At 42.7% G+C, this 22,178-nt stretch overlaps 1 protein-coding gene across 1 annotated transcript in view; it reads right to left on the reverse strand.

Moving 5' to 3' along the window:
- cbl (Cbl proto-oncogene, E3 ubiquitin protein ligase) overlaps positions 1-22,178 on the reverse strand; it is a 58,867-nt gene that overhangs the window by 32,242 nt on the left and 4,447 nt on the right. The window contains exon 2 of the mRNA XM_042343842.1: positions 17,307-17,554. Coding sequence (XP_042199776.1) covers positions 17,307-17,554 — 248 coding nt within the window. The remainder of the gene's footprint in view (positions 1-17,306; positions 17,555-22,178) is intronic.

The following is a 22,178-nucleotide window of genomic DNA, read 5'->3' on the forward strand; positions in this document are numbered from 1 at the left end:
AGAGAGGAGGAGAGAGCGGGAGAGATGCAGAGGGGGGAGGGTTTGGGGGGAGAGAGGAGGGGGCGGGAGGGAGGGGGTGAGGGGGCTCGGGTCAAAGCGGCAGCCATAGTGCGCACGCGGGGACCGGGAGCGAGCGGTCAGGTGGATGGCATTATCCCGCAGATTGGGGCAGCGAACCCAACAGGACCATAGTGGGCTCTGATGTGAGCCCTGGGGGGGGGGGGGGGGGGGGGGGGGGGGGGGGGGGGGGGGGGGGGGGGGGGGGCGCAGAGGGTTTTTTTTTTTTTTTTTTTTTTTTGCGCGCGCACTCACCTGAAAACTAATCTATGACGTCGCAGTTCCCCCGCTCCGTCCCCTCCCCTGCCTAGCTGCACTCGCTCCGGCGTCGAGTTTAAGTACCTGGGTCAGTAGGCCCAGGCTCCTCCCCGCGCTGTCCTGCCGCCGCTCCCCGACAAGGTTAGTAAAATTAACATCCTGGCTCATTCTGTTGTCCGTGGCAATTAACCAGCTTAACCTATAGCATTGACACATCCTAAACACACATCATCAACCAAATGTAATAACTAACCCTGGCATTGCTGTGTGAACCAACGTTTGCACTTACAGGAAACTCTGCAGCAGCTTTAGAGGCAAATGTCTATAGTAAAACAGAAATTCATATCAACTAGCGTTAGATTAATATCGATGATAACATGAAACAAGAAGCCATAACATATGATAACATCACAAAAATTCAGCTGCCTCATATTGCTGAGGTTAGAAACTCCTCCCGCCCCATCCCCTGCACACCAGGCTGATGGCCCCTAGCCACAGCGGCTGCAGGTGTGCAGCCAACACAGCGCTCATTTGCACTTTCAACACCTTTTTGTGGTGGGAGCTGACAGCAGCAAGAGATGGGGCAAAACCTAAGGCAAGTTTCCTTACTCCATATGCCTCTGATAACCTAGCAGCAAGTAGGAACCCGGTTGTTAGTTGACTGGCGGATCACTTTCTGGAGGTAATAATCCCTTCTAAAATATATAAAATAATAATAATTTGACCACTCAATCCACAACAGTTTGTGGGACACTGCTGTGTGCAATTGGCTGCCTCGTTTCACCCACAATCAACGACGTGATAAGGCAAGACATAAAATGCAATTATTATTACTATTCTCCAACAGGATTGTTAACTCCTGGTGCAGGGAGCCTCTGATGAGAGGGGGAAAGAAGACAAAAAAANTTAAATATGTAAGAGACTAGAATGAAATTTATTTTAAGGTGAACTGAGTGTAAGAGAAACGTGGGATCAGATATCATCCAGCACAGCTGAACGACCAGCCTTTCTTATATCACCCTGTCCCCTCCCCTCCAGAAGAGCATTACAACTTAGAAACACTACACAGTAGGTATTCAAGGCTTGGCTTTCGACACAGGTCAAAAACAATTATGCACTTTTTGTCTTTTCACTTCCAGCAATTATGTAATTCGGACAAAAGACATGAAGTACAGTGGTTATAAGAATGAGGGCAAAGATTGCACAGAGAGAACACAGGACACAGCCAAGTTCCCCAAATGGGGTTAATGTCAGGATTTCCTGGAATGTCACACGCCGACCGGTTTAGACTATAAAGTGCAACAGTGCAATTGTCAAAAGATCAATATTTTAAGGAAACCGGATCTGATGAATTATTTTTAAATAGACTGCCAATGAGTAAACTGGAAATATGCTGTGAGAAATAAGAATAATTATGCATTTTATGCAAGTAGCTGCTATTTCAACAAGGCCAGGGACAATGCACACAGAAAGCTTTCACGCACTGGCCAGCCCACCAGGCAGTTAGGGCTGATGCATTGTGGATGAAGATGCTCATGAAGTGCTAAGTGAATCCCAACACTCCCAATGATCTCAGTTCCTGTGTGGGAAATCACAAGCACAGGCTTACTTGGGGCAGTGGCTTTATGAATAATAATCCTTAAAGTTGAGGACTGTTGGCCAAGATACTGGGAAAAACTCTTTTCCAATAGTGTTGTGGGTTAGTCCCATGTTTTAGTGTCAGTGTAAACAATAGCCTCAAGTTCTGACTCAGCACGTGAACCTCAGAGTCAAAATAGCTATTTACTGAGCGAGGCTGATATCTGCCTGTTTGCTGACAGGCACCTCTAGCTGCGATGCCGACAGGAAATAAAAGAAAATAAGAGGGGCAAAAAGATTATACGAAAAAAGGTTAGCGGGTAACACTAAAGAGAATCCTAAAATATTTTACAAACATATCAAGAAAAAAAGTTAGTCAAAGGTAGGGTGGGGCCAATTAAGGACTAAGGCGGAATCTTATTGTGGAGGCAGAGGGCACGGCTGATGAACTGAATGAGTACTTTGCATCTGTCTTCACAAAAGAAGTGGAAGCACCAAATGCCGCAGTATCAGAGGAGAGGGCAGAGGAAATGGAGAGGATAAGTATAAACAGAGAGGGAGTACTGAAAAGGTTGACTGGGCTGAAGGTAGATAAGTCCCCCTAGCTTACTATGGGAGGCAACTGTACAAATAGCGGAGGCTTTGGCTACAATTTTTCACTCTTTGTTGGACACAGGGGTGGTGCCAGAGGACTGGAGAGTGGCCAATGTGATTCCCCTGTACAAAAAGGTACATAATAATAATAATAATCCTTGCATTTGATTTAGCGCTTTTCACGTTGGGAGGACGTCCCAAAGCGCTTCACAGAACACACTGTAAAGTGAATTGACTGTATATTTGTGGGCCAATGCGGCAGCCAATTGCGCACAGCAATGTCCCACAAACAGTCGTGGATTGAAAATGACCAATTTATTGTCTTGTTTTTTTGGAGGGATTATTATTAGGCTCTGTGTGGAGTAAGGAAACTTGCCCAAGGTTTCGCCCTCTGCCTGGAATTGAACTCAGGTCTCTCACTTGCAAAGCGAGTGCTCTAACCACTGAGCTACAGGACTCCAGAAGGACAAACCTGGGAACTACAGGCCAGTCAGCCTAACATCAGTAGTGGGGAAACTCCTGGAGACTATAATCCGGGACAGAATAAATCTTCACTTAGAAGAATATGGGTTAATTAGGGACAGCCAAAACGGATTTGTTAAAGGCAAATCTTGTCTAACAAATCTAATAGAATTTTTTGATGAGGTATCGGAGAGAGTGGATAAAGGTAGTGCAGTTGATGTAGTTTATATGGACTTTCAAAAGGCATTTGACAAAGTGCCACATGAAAGACTTGTAAGAAAAATAGAAGCCCACGGTATAAAAAGGACAGTGGCAGCGGATCCAGAATGGGCCGGGAGACAGAAAGCCGAGAGTTGTGGTGAACGGCTGCTTTTCTGACTGGAGGGAAGTGTACAGTGGCGTTCCCCCAGGGATCGGTAATAGGACCACTGCTCTTCTTAATATACATATATATATGATCTGGACTTGGGTATAGCAAGTACCATTTCCAAGTTTGTGGACGACACAAAGTTAGGGAGGGGGTAAACAATGAGGAAGGTAGTAGCCAACTGCAGGAAGACATAGACAGAATGGTAAAATGGGTGACACATGGCAGATGAATTTCAATGTGGAGAAATGCGAGGTAATGTATTTTGGTAGAAAGAAAGGGGAGGCAATATAGGCGGTAATACAATCTTAAGGGGGGAGAGACCTGGGGGTGCAGGTAAATGAATCCTTGAAGGTGGCAGGACAGGTAGATAAGGCTGTAAAAAGGGCATATGGGATACTAGGCTTTATAAATAGGGACATAGAGTACCAGAGTCAGGAGGTTATGATTGACCTATATAAAACACTGGTTAGGCCTCAGTTAGAATACTGCGCCCAGTTCTGGGCACCACACGATAGGAAGGATGTTAAGGCATTGGAAAGGGTGCAGAGGAGATTTATGAGGATGGTACCAGGAATGAGGGACCGTGATGATGAGGAAAGGCTGGAGAGGCCGGGATTATTCTCATTGGAGCAGAGATGGTTACGAGGACCTGATAGAGGTCTTCAAAATCATGAGGGGATTTGATAGGTTAGAAAGGGAAAAACTGTTCCCACTGGTGGATGTGTCGGTGACTCGAGGTCATAGATTTAAAATAGTCTCTAAAAGAAGCCGAGGGGAGGTGAGAAGAAATGTTTTCATGCAGCGAGTTGTTCGAATCTGGAACGCAAAGGGCGGTTGAGGCCAATTCGATAACAGCTTTTAAAAACGAGATGGACGGGTATTTGAAGAGGACGGGTTTGCAGATTATGGGGAAAGGACTGGGGAGTGGGATCAACATTACATTGCTCTATTCAAAGAGCCGCACAGACTCGATGGGCCGAATGGCCTCTTTTTGTGCTGTACGATTCTATGATATGAAGTCCCATTTTATCTGCTTATCCCAATTTTCAGTGAGAGAACTACAGGGGATTTGTGTGGCTGGAAGTCAGATTGATTGACCTTGAATTCATCAGAAGTTGCCCTTATCCTAACTAGAACTGAATAAACTGCAGCCTGGAGTGCCTGCCTAATTGGGCCCAAGGTCCAGCTGTGTGTGAGGGAAACAGGGGGCAGTGAGTGTAAATGATGTATTGATGACCAGGGCTATAATCCTAAACATACTGCAGTACAATGCTCTGTATTGCTCTTGGAGGATAGATGGTGTAGTCTGTGTTTGGGAGCTTGAAGGTTAGTTCTAATAATAATCCTTGCATTTGATATAGCGCTTTTCACGTCGGGAGGACGTCCCAAAGAGCTTCACAGAACACACTGTAAAGTGAATTGACTGTATATTTGTGGGCGAATTCGGCAGCCAATTGCGCACAGCAATGTCCCACAAACAGTCGTAGATTGAAAATGACCAATTTTATTATTGTTTTGGGTTTTGTTGGAGGGATTATTATTAGGCTCAGTGTGGAGTACGGAAACTTGCCCAAGGTTTCGCCCTCTGCCTGGAATTGAACTTGGGTCTCTCGCTTGCAAAGCGAGTGCTCTAACCACAAATACTCCACAAATACACAGTTCTCCACAGTTCTGAATAGTAATGAGAATCTCCATTATTTGGATTAATAATTCAGGGTCATGACCAAACTGTGGTGCAGAATGTGCAATCATTATAAAAGGGGCTGATAAGGTAAACATAAATATGTTTCCACTGGTTGGGGAGTCAGTAAGCAGGGGACATGTACAAGATACCAGGGGACAAGTATAAAATAGAGATTAGGGGATCAAAAATAATTTAGGAGAAACTTCACGCAGTGAGATTGTGAAACTCGCAGCCTGAAGCAGTGGTTGAACCAACTGGTATAGATGCATTCAAGAGGAAAGCTAGATCTTCAGCTGAGGGAGAGGGGAACAGAAGTGTATGGGAGGGAGCGAGGAATGGGTGGAGACTTGTTGGCTGGGCTGAGTGGCACGTTTCTGTGCTGTACATTCTTTGCAAATCTTAGTAAATTTCCTACAATCACCAAAAGACCAAAAACACATCAGCTTCCTGCTAATATGACCCATGACCTCAGGGGTCAGACAGCATTGTACTGAGCTTGTCCCTTCCCATTCGCTGTTTCCTGTGATAAATCTTCTCTGGCTGAACTACTTACATTAAAGCTACAATGCTCAAAATGGCACAATAATAAATCCAGCAATGATCCAGTACTATGTGCTACAAGTGCTCAGCACAGAGAGGACACCACCTGCCATTCACTGAATCACAAGACTGATGCATGCAAAGGATTCAGTAACTCTAAACCATGAGAAGAAAGAGCAAACATTACCTTATGAAACAGAACGCAGAGATGCAGACTTCTCAAGTCTAAGTTATAGAGCACTAATGTTGAGTGCGGATCAGATGGACAGCTCAGAGGCTGAGTCAAGAGGTTCCTGTGCTGGTCAATCTCCACCTGAAACAAAGTATTACAACCCTCTGTTCTGAGTCCTCGGGAGGCTCCTTCCTCTCAGCTGTGCCAATACCACTAATAATAAGCCTTGCATTTGATACAGCGCCTTATCACATCTTTGATTCGTCTCAAAGAGCTTCACAGGATATACTGTAAAGTGAATTGACTGTATATTTTGAAGGGATTATTACTCCCAGAAAAGCAATCTGCTAATCGACTAACAACCAGGTTCCTGCTTACTGCTAGGTAAACAGGTGTGGAATAAGGAAACTTGCCTGATATTTTGCCCCGTCCGGGAATCAAACCCAGGTTATCTCGTTTAATAGGTGAGTGTTCTAATCTCACACAACTGCAAACATCCAACCTAATGACCTGTACCATTGAAACATCCTCTGCTTTACCTGCAATCCCATACTTAAGTTAGACATGTGGCAGCAAGTGATCCGTAAAAGAATAGGAGCAAAACGTTTTATTAATATAATCCTTGCATTTGATACAGTGTCTGTATAACATTCAATAACACTGAAATGTCTCAAAGTGTCTCAAAGACAATAACTGTCAAGTCTAGTGATTGGATTAAATGTTGACAGTCCGTAGTAGTGTTGGTTGTCTGCACTTAGCCTAACCAGTCAGACTCAATGTAATTGCTTATTTGCACACAATACAAGTGGTAATTCTGCCAAATGATGCAGAGAAAGTTTTTTTAAAAAAAAACTCTGGTACAAAAAGACTCTCGGGTTCATGGTTCCGATTCCAAAAACACAGACGTAGCTCCAAATCCCCGCGAGTCATGAGGCAGCTTTAGAAATGTGCAGGACAATGATTTTTACAGCTGTTTCACGATGGGGAACATCTGTATTGAGAAATCTGGAGCGGAAATGCAGGACACAGATAGTGTAGGTATGTTACAATTGCTCCATGTGAACAATATGTAAAACACAGGCGATTTATCCGCATCTGTTCCACTTTCTTAGGGAACTAAATCTTGAAACTTTAACTCCAAAGAAAATATAGTGTTTGGATGATCAGAATGAAAGCCCTTTCATGGTGCATGTCTGCACAAGAGCAACCTCACCTGTCACCATTAATTGCTTGTGATTATACAAAAAGGTGGCTGAGGACATTGCCTCCCTTCGTCCCATCAGTAGCTTATTGCATCAATGTCATTCCCAGGGCACCCAGAAGAGACTGAAAGGATAAGCGTGCGTTGAAGGGAAATTAATTTCCCATCCACAGATGTTAAAATAAACCTCTTCTCTGTCGGAAGTACAGTTTCGAGGTAAAGCTGTTCACTTTGGACAATTATAATCTGATAATAATAATACTTGCGTATAATAGATCACCTTATCACGTCTTCAAGACGTCTCTAAGCGCTTTACAGTAAAATTAATTGATTGTATATTTTGTGGGGCAAAACTCAGCAGCTAATTGCACACAGCATTTTCCCATAAACAGTCGTGGATTGAGTGACCAAATTATTTTTTTAAGGGATTATTACACCCGAAAAATGGACTAACAAACAGGTTCCTATTTACTTACTACAGAGGCATGTGGAGTAAGGAAACTTGCCCAACATTTCACCCTGCCTGGGAATTGAACCCAGGTCCTCTCGCTTACGAGGCGATTGCTCTAACCACAACACTACAGGGCTCCACACATACAACAGTGTCAAGAGATGACCTGAGATAGTCCTGGTGCAGAACACATACAATAGGCGTTGCAAAATTTGCACGTGTCCCCGATCTGGAATATTTCAGCTCCTCCCAATAAGCACATGACATTTGCACATAAAAATAAATGTACATAAAGCACATCAGATAAAATTGCCCAATTTGATCAGGAACCAACCAGAGGTGAACATAAACCAAAACTGGAGGGAACCCAGATTGCATTCAATCACCAGCCCAACCAATGAGTTTGTCAATGATTCATTTGAGCAAGTCTCAGGAGGAGATTTGAAGAAAGGAAATGATGGCCAAAGGGAACAGAGGTTGCAGGATAGCAGGTTTAATCTGATTAGCGATCTGTCAATTAACCTTTCATTGCTCCTATATACAAAAACTCAGACAACAATGGTATGGCTCTTAGTTGTTCTATTTATGCTAAATGTTTGATCACAATTCCCTATTATTAACCCATTGTTTATAAGGTTTTAGGAAGATGCACCCAGTTTAGCAGGTACTTTTCCTTCCATCCACAGATCCAAGGATTTTAGTCTCAGGTCCCACTCTTAATTCGGAATAAGAAAATGATTTCCTGTTACAAAGGGCATTTGAACAACATATATCCTGGATAACATAAACCTTTAGGTTACAACAACAACAACTTGCATTTATATAGCGAGCTTCATGGTAGCGTCCTGGACCTCTTGACAGTGGCAGTGTCTGACCCGGAGCCAGGCGTTGGTGACTGGAAGCACAATCAAAAAGGAAGGTCTTTACGCAGAATTTTGAAGTGGGGAGGAGGGGCACAAGGCAGAGGGTTTGAGAGAGGGAGTTCCAGAGCTTCGGGGTGTAGTGGCTGAAAGCACTACCACCAATGGTGGAGCGGAGTGGGAGGTTAGTCAAATATGCAGGGTTGAGAAGACGACAAAGGTGTTGAAAACCATGAAAGGATTTGATAAGGTAAATAGGAAGCAACTCTTCCCATTGGTTGGTGAGAGAGTAATCAGAGGGCAATGATTTAAGATCATTATCCAAAACCTCAGGTAAAAGATACTGTTTACAGTAACAACAGTCAGGTCACTGAACTAACATAATGACATCTGGTAGAGGACCTGCAAGATTATTCACACTAATCCTGGCATTTTCATAGCACCCATGAAGTGCCACAAAGAATTCCTGCTAAGTGTAGTGATGGTGATTACAGACAAATGCAGCAGCCAATTTGGGAACAGCAAAGTTCCAACAACTTTGAACTGAATGATTGTTAGCCAGGATACGAGGAGAAACTCCCTTGACTTTTCAAATAGTGTCATAGGGTTTTTAACGGTTCCACTGTTGGGACTGTCCCCAGTCTGCGCGCGCGCGCGCACACACACACAACACTCAAAGGCCCTCGGAAATGAGCTCGCCAGTACGACTGTAGTTGAGTCAGCTGGAAGGAGACCCTTGCCAACTTGCTCAAGAGCACATCCTGTGGGCAACACAAACAGAATCATCAATGTTGGCACCTAATTCTTCAACATTTCACCCACAACTGAAAATACCACAGACAAAGGGCTAAATTGTAAGAATGATAAAAACAACCACAAATGCCACTGCCTGCAGCAAGATGACTGAAAATATTCCTACCTACTCCTTTAGTCTAAGGGCAAATAAAGCGGGTAATTGTTTTATAAACAGAATGTCACATGGACAGAATACAAGTCAGGATATAGATAGATAGACGTATTCAATACAATCTCAAAGGATATTAGCAGGTCACAAATGTAACCTTTCCAGGAAACAGAATAGAATTGCCAAGACACTTGCATTAGAATTTTTTTTTATTGGTTGCCATCTTTGGACGGCAAAGTTACCATGAGAGAATGTTGGAGCAGTCTTAGAAGAAAGCCCGTTTGCAACCTCTTCAAGTTTTGCTGCAACAACCAACAAATTCATTACACAGCCTTTTTGCTCCCCCTCAGTCTGGATTTAAGACAGGGTAAAGCAGTGTGACACTGTCAGATAGGATTACAAACAGCACTTCTGTTCGTATTAGCAATATAAACAGCTTTACATCTCTCTCAGACTGATTTTTAAAACTCTTAAAACAAAAATCAGGGAGAGCTGACAAGGGTTTGTTAAATCACAAATAGCAAGTATTAAAACAACCAGACTGTATCAAATGGTAAATGTCAGTGCAGCACCTTCATCTGATACTGACTGTGAAAATGTGAAGGTTAAAGTTGCACCAGGAAGCAACTTAACCATAATAATTGTGTCAACCACCAGACATCTTGTGGGAAGTTCCCTCAGCACTTCCTCAAACTGCAAGTGTAAACACCTGTTCTCCTGCTTCACACGCTCAGAGCCACATTAACCTATTCCTCTCCAAGGACTGCCTGCTACTAACTTGGCTTAATTAGGCTTTACGAAATGGTCCTTGATACTATAACAGACTCAGCAGCACCTTTAAAGTTGGGATCCAAGAGATTTGATCCATTGGAAATCTTTTACCTGGGTCAGGTATGAAAAAACAATTAATATATAGTTGGAGTCCTATAGTTGTAGTTGTAGTGGTTAGAGCAGTTGCATCGCAGGCGAGAGGACCTGGGTTTGATTCCCAGGCAGGGCGAATCATTGGGCAAGTTTCCTTACTCCACACACCTCTATTTGCCTAGCAGTAAGTAGGAACCCTTTAGTTGATTTGTGATCGCTTTTCTGGGAGTAATAGTCTCTTCAAAAATAAAATAATAATTTGGTCAGTCAATCCACGACTGCTTGTGAGAAACTGCTACGCGCTATTGGCTGCCACGTTTCACCCACAAACTATACAGTCAATTCACTTTACAGTAATAGTATGTTAAGCGCTTTGAGATGTCTTGAAGATGTGATGAGGCTCTATATCAAATGGAAGGATTATTATTATACATTAGAATATACAGCACAGAAACAAGCTATTCAGCCCAACTGGTCTATGCCGGTGTTTATGCTCCACATGAGCCGATTATTATTATATAAAGCACATCCTTGCAATACCCACTATGAGAAAGATACAAGCAATTCATTGTGGAAGTGACTAACATTTTGGCCTTACGCCAATGTGAATTATGTTTATAGAATGCTGCTCAGTAAAAAGGACTTGCTGTTTGTACACAAGAAGCAAAGTCGCTTCAAAATATTATTTTAATTTGGATGAATCCTCCAAGCACTCTCATGAAATAGTCTGTACCCATGTTTAGAAAATGGAACAACTGGAATGGATTAGGTTTGTCAGCTCACAGTGATGAACAGTAAAAGGATTTCATTCTGAACATTTCAAGTTCTTGTAGTAATAATAATAATTGCCTTTGATATAGTGCTTGTCACGTTTTCTTGACGTCTCAAAGCGCTTCACAGAATATGTAAAGTGTAAAGTGTATATTTGTGGGCGAAATACAGCAGCCAATTGCGCACAGAAATGTCCCACAAACAATCATGGATTGAGTGACCAAATTCTTATTTTTTTTGAGGGACTATTATCAGACGTGTGAGTAAGGAATCTTGCCCAAGGTTTCGCCCTGCCGGGAATCAAACCCAGGTCTCTCGCTTGCGAGGCGAGTGTTCTAACCACTGAGCTACAGGACTCCTAACAAGCCTCATAGTGTTGCTGTGCACATTAATTGGTGCTTGAGGTTCCAATAAAATCAGATGATTTTGCAAGTAGAAATCATACAGCTTGTAATTGGTTAAATGCAAAAGAGATTTTCTTTGTTAAAAAGTTTTCGTTAAAGAACTTTTAATTCTATATTTTTGTGCTCGCTGTTCTGGTTTATCGTCAGTCAATTTTAGCTGGAGTCCTGCAGCTGAGTGGTTAGAGCACTTGCCTCACAAGCGAGAGGACCTGGGCTCAATTCCTGGCAGGGCGAAACATTGGCCAAGTTTCCTTATTCCACCCGCCTTTTGGTCACTCAATCCATGACTGTTTGTGGGACACTGCTGTGCACAGTTGGCTGCTGCGTTTCACCCACAAAATACAGTGAATTCACTTTACAGTATATTCTGTGAAGCTCTTTGAGACGTCTCGGAGACATGATAAGGCCCTGTATCACATGCAAGGATTAATATTATTACTACTCTTGGAATGGAACGTGTCTTCAATTTTGGGTTAATGTTTGATGTTTTTACATTGTCGTCAGAAAATTAAAACAGGTTAAAAAAAGTTTGGATTCTTTTTACCTAAAGAATTGACCTAAAAGACCAATCCTTTCTCTGTAAAGGAAGCCACGCCTAGCAGTTTCTGTGTTGATTAATGAATACAGCGTAGAAATTGCATCAAAAGCAGGTAGAATGACATTGTAGTTGTGCAACTGCAGGAAAGTCAGTGAACAGAGCAGCTCGGATAACAGTTTCTAGCCCCACAGTCAGTCACAGTACAGCATTCCCCAAAGCCACAGCACAGCAATCCCCATAGTTATGTTGGTATTGATGCATTCCAACTGCCTATTAACTGTTCTGCAATTCCAGCAAGCTAGTGTAAGCGACCGAAGGCCATGGTCAAAAACAAAGAGCTAAAAGAAGATTTGCAGAAGGAAGGAAATAAGACTGTGATGAAACCACAGAAGTTAGGTATGCCCTGCAAAGTGCTGCAACACTTCAAGAAAGAGTAGCACACGCCTGGGTTTCACAAAATGTGCACTGAAAATTAATGGCACTTCAATTTGTCCTCAATCCTGTCCTCATTTTCAACCACAATTGTAATATGTACAGTAATGTGGAACTCTCCATGTTAGTACTGCGGTACTCAAACCAGAGTGTAACAGTAGTGATGGTATTTTTCAATCCAGAAACATTTAGCTTGACTGGAAAAATAAAGGTTGCTTTTACAAAATGGGTTTAAGATATTATTGAATAGATCAAGCTACTCATTCAGCAGGATCTGTGGTTACCCCAAGAGAGAGTGGATCCAGAACAGATCAGACTTGTTTATATCAGGAGATACATCGCAAGCTGATGTAGTGATGTCTCACAATCAAACAAGTTGACAACTATTGTAAGACGTGATATTTATGGACTAACATTTTAGCTTTCACTAGGAAAAATTACATCTGAGATACAACAAATTGCACTTCTTGTAGCATCATTCATGTAGGGAGAATATCTTAAAGCACTTTACAGATACAGAGTTGAAGATGGCCACATGTGTTGTCAGAGGGATAGATCTTTAGACAGGCTTTGAAAGCAGAGAAAGGGAGTGAAATGGAGGCATACCAGAAGAGAATTCTTGAAGGTGGACTAAAGTGGCTGAAAGTTGGGGGTGGGGAGGGCAAGGAACGTGAAGCAGGCCAAAGTTGGTAGAGCGGATAGCTGGGGGAATAGTGTCGCAGAAGATCAGAGATATAGTGCAGCGGGTCCATCAAGGCATGTAAAGATAAGGATGAGGATCTGAAAGTCAATCCAGTCGTGCTTTAAAATATCTGAATTTCTTCAGGTACCCTGGCAAACTATTCTAAACGCGCTCTAAATATCAAACAACAAGCTAACCTAGAGAGCAAAAACTGGCATCTGAGATATACTGTATACCCCCAAATGACTTTACTCCCCCTCCTCCGTCTTACTTTAACCACAAACAGTAACTTAGCATTGAAATTAGAAAGCAGAAACTGGCTTCTGAGAGATTTCACAACATCCCTCACTGACTGGGTTTTGAAGCACATTTCATACAGCCCTTCCTGGGGCTGCACTGCCCTTCCTATTGATAGTCAATAACTACAGGGGCAAATATCTTTCTGTGCACACTGCGCTGATAGCTTACTTAGGATGGGGGGAATGAGGGAGGGGAAGGGAAAAAAGAGCAATTAATTTCTAACCAGCCAAAGTATAGTAATTCCAAAGAAGCTCAACTAACGGAAACTGCTTTGCTGGACAAGATATGTGATGTAAGAGACAGGCGAGAGCTCATCAAAGAAGGGAGAGCACTAAAATAAATTCTCAGAGCACAGAGGAAACAGGCAAGAGGAGGAAACATAAGCAACAATAACAACAACTTGCATTTATATAGTGTCCTAGAACGCTTGACAAATGCAAGGATTATTATTATTATTGACAGTAGCAGATTACGACACAGAGCCAGGGGGAGGTGACTGTAGGCAAGGTCGATGAAGAAGGTCTTCAGGCGCGATTTGAAGATGGGGAAGGAAGGGACAAGGCGGAGAGATAAAGAAAGAGTGTTCCAGAGTTTCAGGCCACCATGGAATGGAGAGCACGAGAGACATGCAGGAAGCCAGAGCCAGTCGAGCGGAGGCACACTTTGGCCACTGGTGAGGTGAGAGAAGCAGAGCAACACACAAAGAATGTGGAGATCATACACAGATCTGATTAAAAAATCCCAAACTATAGAATTAACAAGAATAAATTCCAGGGCAAAATCTACAAGTGAGCAAATGTTCTGAAAAACCTTAAGTATGCAAAGCACAAGTCTAATTATTTGGTTTCAGGCCAATATAGGTCAGGTTCTTCAACTGTGGCTCTACGAGGGGCCGGAAAGCAGGGATCCTACTGGCTCTGTGGGGTCTGGCAATCCATCCCTCCTTTACACCAGCCTTTACACTAGTTTTTCACATCAAATCCAATTCACTCACATGCTTTTTTCGCCCATGGTCAAAAATAGATGGCATTGGGGACAGATCCAGCCCAGATATAAACGTCACAAACTGCACAGTGTAAATGGGTTACCAGCTTGTTTTATATCCATCGGATTCAAAATGGAGCCATTTCAAACAGCTCACTATAATGGGGATCCATAGGAAGTGGACCACTATAATTAGAACTTTTCATACAAATAGCATAGACAACAGTGATCCAATTTCTCCAAATATCCATTTCCCCTCCACACAATGACTAGCTGAACACATTTGCAGAAGCTCTGTTAGATGCACATGCCATTTTGAAAGTTCCAAAGCTTCAAACCCATTTTGGAGTCCTGTAGCTTGGTGGTTAGAGCACTTGCCTCGAAAGCAAGAGGACCTCAGTTCGATTCCCGGACAGGGCGAAATGTTGGGCAAGTTTCCTTACGCCACATGCCTCTGTTTAGCTAGCAGTAAGAACCCCGTTGTTAGTTGATTGGCAGATCGCTTTTCCGGGGATAATAATCCCTTCAGAATAAATAAGAATAAACTGAATCCACAACTGTTGCGGGACATTTCACCCACAAAATATACAGTCAGTTCACTTTACAGTATATTGTGTTCTTATGTTCTTAAGCACTTAGAGACATCTGGAAGATGTGATAAGGCACTGTATCAAATGCAAGGAATATTATTATTTTGACTTAAGGTATCAAACTTCTTTGTTTTAAGATAAGACTTTGAAATGATTGTAACCGGAGATTCTGCAACAATATTTTCTTTAATACACAAACTGAACAAGTCACATTAGAACATGTGAGTACACTGCAAACTTTTCACAGAGGAATTATTAGAACATGGTGTGGTTGACCACAAATGGCTGTCAAATAGTATTGGAAACCATAACTACATTTTAGAAGGGAAGTTAAGAAAAATACGTGTGCAAAGATATTGAAAGGGGTGGGAGAAAAGATCAGGATGAATCTGGGATTAGAGTTGCCGCTCCACTGGGTGAGTTAGCACCAACACAGACACAATGGATCAAATGGCCATGTGATCTGTAAACTTTCCAAACTCCCAAACTGTTTAAGATGATGCCTGAGACTTTAGGGATTAGGGGCTGAGTTCCAATCAATCTACAGTCAGAAAATCGGTTTAATAAACTATTAATCCTTAGCACATTCCAACTTCACAAAAGAAGTATCACTGATCATATAATTTCAGACATAGACTTCCTCTTTTTTTCTGTATAAACTAAGATAACCCAGAGATGCACTTCTCTCCAGAAATGACTGGAATCTGGTGGTCAAACACAAGCTTCAATAAACACCTGGACCTTGTTTTATCTCCCACTCCTACACACTAGCACAGAAACCTGTCTTAGTACCCATCTGCCTATATAATATCAAACAAATCAAATTAGCATTACGGAAATCCACAGGTCCACTCCAATGCCATCAGAACTCTCCTTGTTTAGAAAAAAAGGACATGACTTCGATCAAAGCCAAAGATGTTGCCCTAATCAGATTCCCAATCCGGGCAGCCGTCTATTTAAGAGATTCTATGCATTAATAAACCAATGGCACAAAGGCTGAGATTATTAAAAGTTAATTTACTACAAGGCCAACCTTTTATCCTGGTTGCTGTGGCAACTGTTACACACAGCCAATTTGAGAATGTGAGTTAGGACAGTTTGTTTGGCTTTGCCAGTGTGTGAAGATGATCAGTGACAGCAGGCACTGGCCAAATACTGGCTAGTGTCAACAGGATCTTTATACATTAGGTTTATTGGGGGATATGACGTGAATTGGTTGTCTACAGCTAAAGAAAGCTGATGGTGTTGAAATAATTCCGATATTTTATAGATTGAACCTATAGAAATGGTGGAGCTATAAGGAACACTCAACTGCAGATTAACAACCGTTTTCCAAAGAAACACTAAGCAGGCTCCTTATGTTTGGGGCTACACTGGCTCCAGCCGGTTCCAGCCTCCTGTCCCTCGTCCCCTCTGTTCCACCATCAGTGGCCGTGCCTTCAGCCACTGTGCCCCAAAACTCTGGAACTCTCTCCCTCAATCCTTCCCCACTTTCAAATGCTGCCTAAAGACCTTTTTGATCATGCTTACGGTCACCTCATCCCTCTCTCTTTTCTGGCTCAATGTCAGACTCCACCACTGTCAAGAGCTATGGGACGCTACCCCATCAAAAGGGCACTATACAAATGCAAGTTGTCGTTGTTGTACACTGCAAACCCTAAAGTCACATCTTCAATAGTCAATTAATTCAACAAGGAAACAGAAATTTTCAGCACAGGAAGAGGCCATCGGCCCCTCATGCCTGAGTCAGTGCTATTTTTTTTCACAGTCACCCTTCCACAGTCACCCGCACGAAACTCTGCTCCCCGATCACCCCAGTCCTGGCCAGACTGCACTGGCTGCCTATCCCAGAGAGGATCCATTTCAAGATCCTCACCCTTGTATTGAAGTCCCTGCACTCCTCTGCACCCTCCGACCTCTCTGACCTCCTCTCTCCCCAAAACAGTACCCGTTGCCTTCGCTCCTCCGGGACTGGCCTCCTCCTCGTCCCCCGAGTCCTCTGCTCCACCCTCGGTAGCCGTGCCTTCAGCCACTATGCCCCGAGGCTCTGGAACTCCCTTCCTCATTCCCTTCGCCTCGCCCCCTCTCTTCCCACTTTCAGGTCCCTTCTGAAGACCTTTCTTTTCGACCCAGCCTTTGGTCATCTTCCTCCCCCTCCCCCTGGCTCGGTCCCGGGATCCATTGCTGTGAAGCGCTCTCAGACGCCGTCTGGCGTGGAGGGCACTATATAAATCCAAGTTGTTGTTGTTTATATGAATCCCACTTTCCAGCTCGTTTCTTTTCCATTCCCAACCAAGAAGAGAAAATAATTCCATCAGCGTTTAAACCTGGATCCAAAAGGTGAAAAACCAGCACTAAAGCAAAGCAGCACTCAACTCCCGATATACTGTAGTAGTACTGCTACTGAGACACAGCTTTGTCCCAATTACTATATTAGACTTTAATGTCCAGATATCTTCCACATGCATTCACGAATGGCAGGTTGAAGTGTGGATGCTGAATTTATTATTTACAACATTCAAGAATGGGTTTCAAATGAAATCAATAAAAATAAAATACATACAAATTAAAGGTCTCAAGTATAGAACAGCTAAAAAAAAGGGTCATTACCTTGGTTGAGAGGTCTCCTCGTACATCTTCTCCTTGCCTTCTTTAAACAGACTAACGCTCTGCTTGGTTTTCTTCAGCAGATTCTCCATAAAAACCCTGAAATATTCGTTCTCTCCCAGCACCTCCATTTTGCCCTCGTAGCGAGACAGGATGACACGGAGGTGCTGGTAAGTGTCAGGCAGTAGATCCAGGATATACGGGGGACTGTTCTTCAACCCCACCTTAGGATTTTGGCACAGTCTCACCACCTAAAGCAATAGAAAACAAGTGATCAAGCAACACATTAGAAATGTGCCCAATATCCAACATGGCACTATAATCATAATCCTTGCATTTGATATAGCGACTTATCACATCTTCGAGACGTCTCAAAGCGCTTTACAGAATATACTGTAAAGTGAACTGATTGTATATTTTGTGGGCGAAACGTGGCAGCCAATTCGGCACAGCAATGCCCCACAAATAGTCGTGGATTAAGTGATCAAAATGTTTTTAAGGGATTATTAGCCTCGGAAAAACAATTCGACAAACAACTAACAACCGGGTTCCTACTTACTGCTGGGTGAATAGAGGTGTGTGGGGTGAGGAAAGTTGCCCAACATTTCGCCCTGCCCGGAAATTGAACCCAGGTCACTCTCGCTTGCGAGGCAAGTGCTCATACACTAAGCTACAGGACTCTAGTAGTCAATCAAAGGAAAGGGCAAAGTCTATTAATAATAATTAGCCTGCAGTGTGACATGGAGCAACTGGGCTAGGAATAGCTCAGGTCTGAGCTGTTACCTGATTTAAGCTAGGTGCCAACAATTAGTATTTGGGCTCTGGTGGAAGAGGCAGAATGAGCCACTAACATCAGGAAGAAAAAGGACATAATTAAGAGAAGGTGAAGGAAAACTGACTGACTTATAATAAACTCAGCAGATACACCATTCAGGAACTGATGAGAAAAGTAACAAAAGGGCAAGGAATTAACCGGAGTACACATAGAACAACCATTAAATTCAGGTCTTCAGATCTTTCCATCTCTGTGTAAAAAAACAAAGCAAAAATAAACCACAGGACTTTGTCACTGCTCAATTTTTTTCAAAAAGGAATAATGGTGGTGAACACTACTTAAAAAGTAGAAGTGATTGGGACAGAAGTAATAATTCTTGCATCTGCTACAGCGCCCGTAATATTAAAACATTTCAAAACACTTCACAATAATTATCAAAACTGTATCAAAATTAGGAAAAGGTGACAGCCAGTTTGTGTAGAGCAAGATTCCACTCAGTCACTAAGTGAAGGACAAACAGGAACAAAGTTTAATGTCTCATTCGAAGGACAGCACCTCCAACAATTCAGCGCTGCCCCCAGCATTGCACTTCAATCTAGACTTGGAGCTCAAAGGGGGCAAGGAGAAAATGTTCAGCTTGGCTCAGTTGGTAGCACGCTTGCTGGATCAAGAGGGTGAGTTTCAACCCTCACCTCAGGTGAGCAAGAGTGCTACTAACTGAGCCAAGCTGAACATTCGCTCCTTGCCCCCATTTAAGTTTTAAAAAGTTACGTCCTCTTCCTTTTACAGAAACTTGGAAAGCTGCCATTTCTGATCTGCAACCAACAATACAGCTGGTCAGCTGATATCAGCTGCCGCTCTAGTCGCGAAGAGCTCTGTATAAATGGTCCCAGGACTGAGGGAAGAGAAATCAGATGCACCCAGCTGGGACAGTGAAAGCGGGTGGTGGTTGAGGAGAAAGGGGGAATTCATAGACATTCAGAGCTGAAACAACAATTACTGAAGCACCTCAAGATAATGAACACATTGCTGATAATATGACTCCAGCTTCCTTAAATCGGTAACTCCCAACATGTCAGCACTCATTGCTAAAGCAAATTTATTCAAAATAGTTAACCTAACCTCTGTAAAGCCAAAAAACAATTCTTTGTCATTGTTTCAGTTTTTTAAAAAGGGAACTGCTGGTGAACTGAGCAGAGTAGAGGATCAATGATAGGTTATTTGGTGTCAAAACACCCTGTGCCAATTTCCATCATAACTGGAACTGAACCAGTACAGTACATGCCATGCTCCTCACAGGCTCGGGGCAAATTAACTTTTCCAAAGGATTTCTACTGTTGAAAAGATTAATGCAGTTGATGTATTTTGCATTAAAATAATATAACTTCATTCTCATTCACACACCGAATTGTGAGACTGGCAACACAGCTGTCAGGATACAAAAACTGGACCATTTCTTCTTAAAGCTGCAACAATCGAGTTATTCAAGCAAAAATGCCAGTTACAGTATGTTCCAGCTAATTTCACCTCAGAACCTCAACATGCCCAGACAGAGACTACTAAAGCAACAAGCCCCAGCAGGATTACAGAATGAAATGTAGGGAGCTCATGAGCTGAGAAATGGCCAAGTGTCACTTTGGGAGGAATGGAGGGTCTACCTCAAGGTAGCACCCAGCTCCAAAGGACAAGACAATGAGACAAGACTACTTGGCACCTTGGCATCTTCAGATCTTAAAACCATGCAAAGCTATACATAGCTTGCCTGGCTGGGAATTAGCTGTTTTCACGTGCAGATGGAAAGAATGGAGGGTTAGTACAGGGCCTGAGGAGCAAGCACATCTAAGGCCTAAACCTGCAAAGTAAAAACTTATCACACAGAACATCAACAAATTACATTTATATAGCGCCTCTCACATCAGAATTTCAGAACTAGAACAGATTTCTAGTCAATGCGTCAGACTGTGTCAGCGGGGGGTAGTGTGGCTAAACATTAGGAGAGGCTGCTGCAATTGTACAAGTTTTATGAAATAACTAGTTCACCAAAACAGCTCATTATTTCCTTTAGTTACAGAATGTTCCAGTTAATTGCAGTCCTGGTTCTGATATGCAAGAAAACAATGAGACGTCCCAGGTGCAAATTATACTGTACTTACATTTGTACATGGACTATAAATAAATTCAGCTTCAACTTTACTCTCATTTTCAGGACAATGTAGATATTCTTCAACAACAAAATGTTCCTCCATCTTCATCTGAACATCTTCCTGTCCTCTTGTGGAGTAGGCCTTTTGGTCCCAATTGATCTCATCCTTTAGCTCTAAATACACAGTCATGACACTTGACATCAATTATCCGTCAGGAGCTTTGAAATGTCTTGATATTATGGACGCTGCAATGATAATTATTATTTAAAATGCCAACCCTGAGGTCTTATTATTAAAGTATCAAGCTAATTCTTAAATGAGTCCCATTGTTCTGGCCTCAACTACCTTTTCATCCACAAAATTGGCAGTCAATTCACTTTATAGTATATTCTGTGAAGTGCTTTGAGACATCTTGAAGACAAGGATCAAATGCAAGGATTATTATCTCATTGCAGGTGGGGTGACATCAAGGCGTGAAGGCTGTGCGTAGAGAGGTAACATGTAGTACAATAGCGAACTATGTGCCCCATGTGCTACAGCACAGTCTTGTGACAGGGTCCGTGTGCTGCAAAGCTGTATGAGTGCCACATTGCATTGTATGACACAAAGCTATACAGGGTCAGAGTGGTCAGGGACCTAGAATATTTAAGTACAAATCTGACCACACTTCCCAGAAACAACAGAATTACACACAGAACTGGTCGAGCTCTAAAGAGCTCAGAATATATCATAAATAGTACATTTCACAGCGAACAGCACAGTGCAAAAATAACTCCCCAAGTGTGGCTGACCGGATAATGCAGAGGCAGCAAAGTCACAAGTTAGACTGTGTTATACTCAGCCTCACAAGAGGCTTCCATCAATCACACTGCTCACCAAGACAGGTTCTATTTATAAAACAGACTACAACTTTTCAACTGAAACTAACTTGAAATACCTCTTTTTAGTCCTAGAAAATCAGTTGAGACTGATGTCCCTTTTGGGATGTCACTATTAGTGTCATGGTCACATCGCTGAAAATCAATTTCCACCAATATTTCTCCACAAAAGCATTGCACAGTATTAGTGCCAACAGAGGCCACAAATTAGTGGGGACAGCAGAGGGTACGATAATGACAAAGTGCTGAATTTCCTATTTGGAAACCACTTGACAAAATTCAACCCAAGGCCAAGTTTCAGAGTTCTGGAATCCAGCAGGGATGAAGCGAGGAGAGAGAAAAAAAGAAACAAGGAGTGATGAGACGACATGAAGTTTGGGCTTTAAAAGCATTTGGATGGTAGGAGAGAGATCGAGGCTGAATGAGGTGAGGTATTGAAGGAAAGAATGAGTTGGGATTCAGCAACATCTCTGATATTCGTGCTTTTATGGAGACTCAGTTGTTGAGAGAAAACAATACTGCTCCAGAACAATGTACACAAGGTTCCCCAATCACAGATTGCTCGCTGCTTGAATTTTAGATAACCTCATATAAATATGGACTTATGACAGATTCCGCTCAGAAATTCTGGTGCTCTGCATGAGCTTTTAATTCAGAACCATTCCAACATTTCAGGAGAAGAAGTTAAAATAGGTTCTTGCAATGAGGAACACGTCAAATCGACAGAGAACCACTTCCTGTAGCCTACAGCACAGCCAGGGCTGCAGAAGATAGTTCTCCAATGAAAATGACTGTGTGGTGCACAAACAGATACAACAGGAGGGAAGCTGGGAGTGTGTTGGACTGTGTCATTCACAGCAAGTTACAAGACACAACTCCTGCTCGCCCTGAACATGCTGGATCATATTCTGGGGAAAATGTATTGTCCATTATCACCTCAATGCTTCCCTTCCATCCCTTTGTTGTGTAATGTTTAGTTCACACAAGAGGAAGCATGTGTTCAGTGAAACATGATAACTTTTATGTAGTCTTTGGGTTCTGAGCATGGCAGATACTCAAAACCCAAAGATATCAACCC

The sequence above is a fragment of the Callorhinchus milii genome, unplaced genomic scaffold (assembly GCF_018977255.1).
Source record: "Callorhinchus milii isolate IMCB2004 unplaced genomic scaffold, IMCB_Cmil_1.0 Scaffold25, whole genome shotgun sequence".
Taxonomy (NCBI): Eukaryota; Metazoa; Chordata; class Chondrichthyes; order Chimaeriformes; family Callorhinchidae; genus Callorhinchus; species Callorhinchus milii.